The sequence below is a fragment of the Adiantum capillus-veneris genome, chromosome 21 (assembly GCF_014529385.1).
Source record: "Adiantum capillus-veneris isolate H3 chromosome 21, ASM1452938v2, whole genome shotgun sequence".
NCBI classification, from domain to species: domain Eukaryota; kingdom Viridiplantae; phylum Streptophyta; class Polypodiopsida; order Polypodiales; family Pteridaceae; genus Adiantum; species Adiantum capillus-veneris.
Genome location: NC_140951.1, coordinates 121,490,775 through 121,500,742, shown reverse-complemented (window position 1 = coordinate 121,500,742; position 9,968 = coordinate 121,490,775). Strand labels below are relative to the sequence as shown.

At 42.2% G+C, this 9,968-nt stretch overlaps 1 protein-coding gene across 1 annotated transcript; it reads right to left on the bottom strand.

Annotated features, from left to right (window-relative positions):
• Positions 1-8,105: 8,105 nt before the first annotated feature.
• LOC147431640 (sufE-like protein 1, chloroplastic/mitochondrial) lies at positions 8,106-9,604 on the bottom strand. Its single transcript, XM_086494164.1, has one exon. It carries the CDS (start codon positions 9,496-9,498, stop codon positions 8,395-8,397), a length of 1,104 nt encoding a protein of 367 aa, XP_086350290.1. The 5' UTR covers positions 9,499-9,604; the 3' UTR covers positions 8,106-8,394.
• Positions 9,605-9,968: the final 364 nt, after the last annotated feature.

Genomic DNA, 9,968 nt, shown 5'->3' with positions numbered 1-9,968 from the left:
GAAATTCAAAGAGGGAGGGAAGAGCATCTCTTTCCTTACTTATGATGGTACCTTTGGTGCTACGGACAAAGTCTTGGCCTTTATCCAGCAATTCGATGCGGCGTTTGGAGATGAGGGCTTCACGGAGTCCTCTAAGCTATGCCATGTAGCTATGCACTTTCAAAAGTCCGCCAGGCAATGGTGGTCTAGCCTACGAGCCAACGGTGAAGCTCCACGAACATGGAAAGCTTTAAGAGCTTCCATTATGAAGCAGTTTTTGGCCACCGATGCCAAAGACAAAGTACTCACCGAATGGCGAAGTTTAAATCTCTCTCCCTATGAATCCATCCACAAATATGTAGACAAGTTTTGGGACCTACAACTCAAAGCCACTGTCTTCAAAAAGTTGGATTTTGGAGAGCAAAAGCAACAATTTTGTGCGGGCTTAACCGAAGAAATGGCAGAGTATGTCAACTCCCAAAGGTGACGTACCATATCAGCGGTAATACACCATACTATGGTGGCCTCTCGAATCAATTTCCAAACGGGGGCTAAAAGAAATAATAAGCCCACGGAAAACAAGGGTTCGAATGAGCCTAAGGGGAAGGACAATGTCCAAAAGTCTCCTAAGGGCAACTCCAACAAAGCTAAAGAGAAGGGAGTTTACAAAGGTAAGAATAAACTCTCTCCTGAAGAGCTTGAGCGTTATCGCAAGGATAACCGGTGCTTCAAGTGCGGCGAACAAGGGCATGTGTATTGTGCTTGTCCCCAAAAGAACAACAGCCAAGATCCTCCTAGAGCTTCCTTGGTTGAAATCCAAGAGGAGGAGACTCACCAAACTCACCACAAAGGATCTCCTCTATGCCATGCTTGGGGAAAGGTAAGAGAACATGATGCTTTTATTCTCTTTGACCCTGGTTCTACTCACAATTTTATATCTATAGAGTTGGCTACCAAGCTAGGCATACAACCCTACGAGATGGGAGATGTCCTACCCGCAGAGAGTGCCTTCAAGGGGCAAGAAGCTTCAGTCACTCCCTTAATCGGGAAATTGAGGCTTCATGTCCAAGGCTATGTGGACAAAGAGGACTTCTTTATTTCTCCTCTCAAGCATGAGGATGTAATCCTAGGGGCACCATGGTTTGACCGCCTGGCTGCCGATGTTAAATTTCCTGAAAGGAGAATCTCCTTTAAGTTCAGGGAAAAAGGCATGTATATAGATGCTAAGGAAATGGGTAACACTATTCCCATTGTACATACACCAGCTTTGGTACCTATGGTGCTAAGGCCTTGCACATCCACTCCCATGCCATTGAAAACTTATATATGTACGCATCTACTGGCTCACCTTCCCTTTGCACCAAACTCTGTACTTCTTGCCACAATTTGTCAGGATCTTTTGTCTTCACAAACTCCACTTTCAATCCATGTCGTAGATTGTCCCAACTTAATCTCACAAGTGGATCAACCGCACGCAACTCCTCTTCAAATGCTTTTTTGGGCCACACTTGTGCATCACTCTTCAAACAAATGTGGAGAAGACGTAACATATGCACCGGATCATCAATCTGGCTGCTAATGCAGGCAACCTCCATCTTTTCCAAAGATTCTTCCACATCTTCATCACTTCTTCTATGAAATTCCGGATAAGAGAAATCCATGGCTACCTAAGTTTCGATGCTTTGAGAACCCCTTCTAACATAGGTGCAAGAACCCAAAAAAAATTACTGACTCGATCCGCAAAAACTTCAATGGAGCTCAAGCTTTAGAAAAGGATGAACACATGCATATCAAATGAGTTTGTATAGTTAATCATCTGAATAACAAGAGGCAAAGGAGATTCTTGTATCTCTCTTAATCTTCTTGGCCCAAACATAAAGACTATGCGCTATTGGTAATTAATCTTCCTGTCCACATGAACATTTATCTGGATTCTTTGTGCAAAATGAAAAAGAGTGAACTGAGGTCCATCGTGATTATCCATTAAAATCCATCCATGTAGCTCCCAATAAAGCACACTTGACTAATTACCCTCTAATTTTGCCAGAATTTCAGCAGCATAACAACATAAATGGCTCAAAAGACCAAAAAGCTAGTCATCACAACTTGGAAAAATTTTGGCAAAGTTTCCCTAAAATTAGAGCAGTAAAAATCCAAAATATCGACTGTATATATATGCATAACCTACCAAGAATGGTACCCAAGCATCAAGTAGGAATCACTAGTGCATAGCCTATGACGAGGTCACGAAAAGGGTGCTCCAGTCACCTGTATCACCAAAAGGATCTCACACTTGAGAATCCTACAAGCTCAATAAAACCTCACCACAACCCTCTCACGAAGGTTTATGCAAATACCATAAAGGCATGTATCCACAAGTAACATACAACGCAAGACAATGCCCTTAAACAGGCGCCAAATGATGCATACCCACGGCAGCTGCAAGTGACTCCCACTTGCCAATATACCACTCTACTCCAGCTACATGTACCTGTGTGTATCACATGTACTTGTACCTGTACTTGTAACCTATAATCTGCAACCTGTAATCCCGAAGCTGAAGGTACTCAAAGAAGATCCTCCATGGGGGCACCAAAATAATGTGAGCGGGATGGAAATACACACAATGCCTCTATAATCACCTGACACACACTCTTGGGACAATACACACACGCTATGGGGCACCACTTGGCCTACAAAACCCACCTGACCGAGACAGGGAACACACCGATGGAGTGAGAGGAGACAGACTTTCTATTTGCCCACTCAACATAGGCATGCACTCTCTCTCTCTCTCTCTCTCTCTCTCTCTCTCTCTCTCTCTCTCTCTCTCTCTCTCTCTCTCTCTCTCTCTCACACACACACACACACACACACACACACACACACACACACACAAATCATCTCAAAGGAGGAAGAATTTTTATGCTTAGATAAAATTGAGCTTGGGTCGACACTAATGGGACAGATAGCTCATAACATATGGATGAAATATGCCACACACAATCACAAATTTGAGCAGAGGCTTCGCTCCTCACAGGAGAAACTTACACAGCCAAAATAGCAGAGGTTGAGAGCCTACACCAACACTCTTGGATATGGAGTGCAAATCCAACCAAGAGCCATGCTTCAATGCTTAAGCTTGCCATCTCCTTCTTCTTCATTACTATGCTATTATGTATGCTAGCAACAAGAGTTATGATAAGTGAGGAACTAATTCTTTCTCCTACGAAATGTTTCTTCTTCCTCTTCTCTACCCTCATTCCCTGCTAGCTCTCTTCACCTTCGAAGGTGTTTGAGTTTCCTCAGGTTTCTCAGTGTCCACACTTCACTTTATCTCTTGGGCACCTTTGGCCTTTTGATTGACCTCAAACGGACCCAAACACGCCAAAAAATGGCCATGCAATGTGTTTTTGTTACCCTACTACATCCATTTACACACCTGGCACTCAACTTTTCTCAATAATGCATCCCGCAATCACGTGAAGTAACCCCCAAATATAGTTCTCATGATGACTTTTTGCGTAATTCATCACAAGAAAACACTCCCGTTGTCCTCACTTATCCACGTGCAAGTCTTGATCCCATTCGACCTAGTGACGCCATTGGATGCCACTTGATGCACCTGCTTACCTCATGGTGTCGGCCCCCTGATAGCTTCCTTGAGAAATTTCATGCTCTACCAACTCCTCATTATTATAGAAAAACACACTGATATCGATGATGATGAAAACCGATGTACTACGTTCACGCTGTCCTACCTGTACACATGTGGGCCCCATGTAACCACCTGGCTCTGGACAATGGGCAATTCTTTATTTGATGCACCATGCATGTGTATGTACATATGCGCAATCACTTCTTCCAAAAAACTCCTAACAACGTGTCATTAGTAGTTTCTATTTAATTAAGAAAGGGTTTAGTATCCTAACTCCTAGTACTCAAGTTTGCGGAGACACAAGATAAAAATATTCATATCAAGCACACCCTACTTTAAAACCCTTTCTCAATTCAAAAAATAAAAGGGGACGTTAATGAGGAGATGCTTCAAATTTTGGGTAGTCCTTGTCACATCGATTGAACGTACAGATCAGTAAAAGAAGAGGAAATGGTATATGTCAAGTATAACAATATTTTTTGTGATTTAATCGCTTTGCAAACATACATTGTGGAGTTGTTTAATGTTACTCTCGAAGAGTGCAACAGTATCATAAAGTTTGACATCAAGCTAGATGAGTGTGAGCTTATAAAGGAGGCAAAGGTTGTGCGAGTCATAATCACACTCATGAACAAATCTTTGGATGCAAGCATTGGACCAGATGATCCTATAAACTTTAGTGTGCAATCTAAGAAAAAACTTTATGTTCAAGCTCAATTAACATTACATTTACTTGTATGCTTCGAAATGCGTATTCCAAAAGGCTTAAAATTATCTTTTCAAGTGCCAGTTGAAACTTTATTGTATTGAATTGGGTTTTTTATCATACTAGCATCCCAAAAATAATAAGCGAACAAAGAAATGGAAAGAAACTGAATGTGGAGGGCATGGGCTCTTACACAGTGGAGTGGCACATGGAAGGAGATCTAAAGACGCTGATCTTTCTGTTGCTGTTTTTTTCATGATTTTGAAGCTATGGTTTGGGAGATATGGCTGAAATGGTGGAGTCTATCTGTTCACATGGAAAGAAGTCATGATTATCTAAATCTACACACAATTTCTTATAGGTTTCTCTCCATTCTTTCTTGATTTTCTCTTATTTTATCAAGATTCTCTCAAATATTATAAGGAACTCAAGCTATGGAAGGTGGCATGGAGACAAAGCTCGCCATGACGAAGGTGATTAGGAGGAAATTGGTTAATAAGCAGGACATACAGAGCTCTCTCATTGGTAGAAGGCCTCTAATTGAGGTTACTTTGTAATAACCCCTCTTGCTCATAATATTTTTCCTAATCACTCTCTTGGCTTATAAAAGAAGGTCTTCTCTTTTGTAAACAGATACCTACGACACACACACACACACACACACACACACACACACACACTACCCCATATGCACACTATCCCATACCCACATGCCCACATACCTACACATACACACCCTTGTGCTACATGCTAGTAGCATGAACCCTAATCACATAATCACAACACCATCACCATGCACAAAATGAGCACCATGTCTCCATCCTCTTGTAACAAAGGATTGAAGGTACGATTTCAAGAAGAAGAATGATGGATACACTCATGATATTCCTCGCCATCAACTCCCATCCATCCATTATGCGTCCTACGGTCTTGTCCCCTTCTCAGCTTCTTGCCCTATGTTACCTATTGTATTCATATTTTGCAAGCAACCAACACACTCCATCTTGGTGCCATACCAGCCTTGTGTCGTTTGATATATACTTCATTGTGAGTATGTTTTATGCTTGTTTCTTTCCATTTTGCTTATGTTGCGGTATGCGGATTCACTATCGTACACACTCTCTCTCTCCCTCTCATATTCCTATCATCTTGCTACTTGCATCTTAAGGTGTGCGGATTCGCCACCTCTGGTATGGGAAGTCAACATACTTGCATGTTTCCCTTACCTCATTATCTTCCTTATTACATGCACGAGTAGTAAGCCCATTCTCACTCACTCACCATTTCTCTCAACTTGTTTTCCAACCACCCCATCCTACACTTGGGCGTGGATCTTAAAATTGTTTTCCATGGCATGTTTGATTGTGTATATGTATGCGTCCTAGCCACATATCTTGCTAGGTGGTGCCCCTATTGTGTACCTCCTATGATGAGGCCATCGTACATAGTCTTGGTGTAGAGGCCACCCGGTCTATGTTACAATTTCGCCTCTCATTTGGTGTCCCCACTGAGGAGGGCTTTGCAAAGACCTTCAATCAACAAAGAGTAACAATGCATGCCATCAATCATAGACAAGTGGCTACAAGATTTTTCAAATTGAAGGACTGAAGAAGGAGAGACTGTAGAAGCACTCAAGGCATTCATCAAAGTGTTACTTCCAAGTTCTAGCATCATCGATATCCAAGAGATAAGCTCCCCATCTCGCATTGCTCATGTGAATCGCAAATCAAGAGCATCAAGAGGGAGGGCTATGGAATGTCATCATTGTTGTCAACCAAAGCATTCTATTAATGAGTGCCGACAGAGGAGGTGAAGAAAGAACGGTGACTTTTGCTTTTAAGAATTGCAAAGGCAAATTTTACGCGATTTAACAGAGATACATTAACAAGAGGGTTTCCATTTTTCAAATTTTACGTGATTTAACAGAGATACATTAACAAGAGGGATTCCATTTTGAAAAACTTCCATCAATTTATCAAATAAGAGTTGTCAATATATTCATGTAGCAAAGTGGTTTTGTAAATACCCTACAAAGGCACGTTATGTAAGGCAGTGACAACCCCCTTGAGCCAAGTTCCTAGTAGTTTTGTAGGAATTTAGCAATCAAAGCAAACACAAGCACAACGGGCTTCAAAAAATATGGTCGTGTTTCGTAAAGCAGAGAGAATTGGGGGATGGGTACTTGAAGATTTAATTAATAATGATCACGTGCTCAAGATGAAACGGCAACCTCGCATCTTTATCATTACGTTGCATTAAAGACATTCACATTCAGAGGGCCCTACCTTTATGAGATTGCTATCAATATGTTGTTGAGGTTTGGTTGGTGCACTACACCCTAACACAATAACACTGCATCTCTATGTGCTGTGTCGAAATGTAAAGTTGGTCTCCTTACAATGGCCGATGCACTTTGGCTATCAATGTAGATGGTGTTGGCATCGAACCCCTAAATCAGCCACGAGGCATTTAAAGGTACCTTGTACTCACCCACACAACTAGAAGTGGCCATAGTAACTACTTATTGCTCGAACATGATTTTCATTATCTACCAATCATGAAACAAAAAAACAAGTACCATTACAACTAACCCAAACCGAGTCCAAGCGATAGTGCACCAATTATCATCTGTGCTCTCATTTGATATTACCCATGGAAGGGTGGGTAAAAGATGAGGTGTACAACTTTGCATAGTTGGATTTCAAGTGAAGCCTTTTCCACCGTAAGAGCTACACCAAAGGTAAGTTCAAGAACAAATGGGTGTAAGTTGCGCTTATGGTGCTCAATTTAGCTCATTAGGATGGATATCTTGCCAAACGAATACAATACAATATTAATGTTGAAAAATGACAGAATTCTCCACTCTTTGCTTACCTTACCAATGGTTTAATGACATGCTCGCTGGTAAAGAAGGTTTTATTATTTGATTCTCTGGTGGCTTTCAATTGTGCTAAAAATCAATGCAGGCAACATGCTTGTAATAAGCTAGAACTGAAGGGAGCTGCAAACATACTCTCTCATTCTCACAGAACATGGTGGTGATTCCAGAACAAACAATGCAAGCCACAAAAGGGCCAACGATAAGAGAGAATGAAAAGTACGGGATATGAACCACAATGAATACTCATAATTTTGCTGTAATGAGGTTACTTCATGAGCTAACCAAAAGTTGACGAGGTAGCCTGCATCCACACAATACTTTTCATATGCTCACAACACGCCCTAATATATAAGCAACAGAATGCTTGAACCATTGTACTTTGATGCCAAGATCTTCCTGGTTAATCAAGACTGTCGCCTGATTCTTAATCCACGAAACTTAAACCAGCACCATTGGCGCTTGTCAAAAATCTTCAATATTGACACAGTTATCAGGTAACTTGCCCGTAAATCATGTCCAATAAGACTCCAACCTTTGCTTATGACAAATGAGAAAGTAAGTAACTACAGCATCAAAAACCAGTTCCCTCCTCGGCGGGTCCAACAGCATTCATCCTAACAATAGTACAAACTCATATACATGGTAAACCTTAAAACTGCACTTTAACTGGAAGGATAATATGCCAATCAACTGTGTGACATTTGTAGGTTAAGTAACAACTGGATGCAAGTTCTAATAAAGCGGGGACCAATGTCAAAATAAAATCAAACACGAAGTTTTCATGTCATGTTGCAGTAATAAAATGGGTTTATAAACTTATTAAATTGGTGGATCTTGAGACTATTAAAAGACTTCGTACACAAACGCATGAACCTGAACACTACTCCAAATTTTGCATATATTGCTGCACAAATAATATCAAACCTTCAATTGGAGAAGGCCGACTCCAGTAAGTAATACGCTGAAGCCCAGCCTTTCATGCCTCCAGCCACTGCTCATTATGCTATGGCAAAAGTCTTTTGCCAGATGCTGAAGCAAAGTGCAAGAATCTCTTCAACTCTTCCCAATCATGATCTCAATCTCTTAAGGTTTGAGATTGCAATGCGGTGTAATACTTCAAGAAGGTAGACACAATCAATAGACAAAAATAACTCATTCTCAGGGCTAATCTTATACCTTTTCTGCTTCAGCAGGTGTTTTGGCTACAATCGAAAGGGCATGAAGGCCATTCTGTAACTCCTCTTGAAGAAGGTCGTACACCAAACGGTGCCGCTTTACAAGGGTTTTGCCCTCAAACGCAGGAGAGACAATCTTTAAGTTGAAATGTGTTTCGGATGCACCTCGCTCCACTCCAGCATGGCCTGCATGTTGATACGATACATCTTGCACCTCCAAAACAACAGGGTCAAGTGCAGTTTCAATCTTTTGCTTGATGATCTCTTGCCTGGTTTTGGCTTCCCTGAGTCCGCTTGTTCCCCCACCGTTCATTGGCTCCTTAACCTCAATGACTTTTTCTACTGAACTTTCATCATTTCTGCTTGTGACCTTCGATACAGCTGCATTTGACACCCTAGTACCCTCAGCCTCCATAGCCAGCTGCAACGTCTTCTTCTGCATTAATTTCAACATGTTGAGAAACCCATTACTGCGCGAAGGTGTCAAGCTCTGATTAAGCCCTAGCATTTGAATAAAATCAGGAGAAATTTGGAGTATGTCAGCCGCTGGGGCGCCAGAAAGGCCCTCAACAAGGAGGGCAGCAAGGCCCTTAGTAAGCAGAGAATCAGATTCAGCTTCAAAATAAACACGTCTTTCCTCATCAATGGATGCCCGCACCCAAACCTGCGAGACACAGCCCTGGACCTTGTTCTCTAGGGTTTGAAATTCCTTTGGCACAGGCTTGAGCTTCTTGCCATAGTGGAGAAGTTGTTCATATTTGGCACGAGGTTCCGGAACAAGCTGAAAGAGCTTAACAATGTCTGCAAGCTTGGATGGGAGATCTTCGACAGCTTGTGTGGTTGCGGAGGCTGCAACGGTGACATGAAAGGGACGTGCAAATTCGTAGCCCGTTCTTCTACAGACATGGCGATGCCGAGGAAAATGAAGGAAAAATACATGTGCGCATCTGCGGGTGGAAAAGGAGCAGGCTAAAGTCGGCCACGAAGATGACGATGAGCGAAAGGACGATGAAGCAGAGGTAGAAAGGACGAGAAATGGGCGATGGTATCGACAAAAGGCTGCGGCAGAAGATGCAGGAAGGAGGGAGGATGAAGGCATACCTGCAAACCCTCGCTCGATCTGCACGACTCCAGCCTCCTGCGCCCCTCGCAGTGTAAGTCGGTGGATCGATCCCTGGATCGCCTAGATTGCAAGCAAGGAACGGCAAAATCCTCCACTAGCCTAGGCTACATAAAAGGTGCTTCTGATGGCTTCAGAAAAAATAAAAGATGCTCCCAATTCAAAGATTCCACTCAAAAACAACAAAAACGATGTGTTAATCTATAGCTCGTAATGACAAGCAATGGCGAAACACATAGATTTGCAACAATATTACCTAAGAAAGACATATACACCATTGCGAGAGAGAGAGAGAGAGAGAGAGAGAGAGAGAGAGAGAGAAAGGGGGGAGGGGGCGGGGGGGGGGGGGGGGGGGGGGGGGGGGCGCAAGGAAAACGCTAAAGAGAACTAAAAAGAAAACGCTAAAAAAAAAAAGAGCAGAGAAACACCTATTTATAAGGACTCAAAAT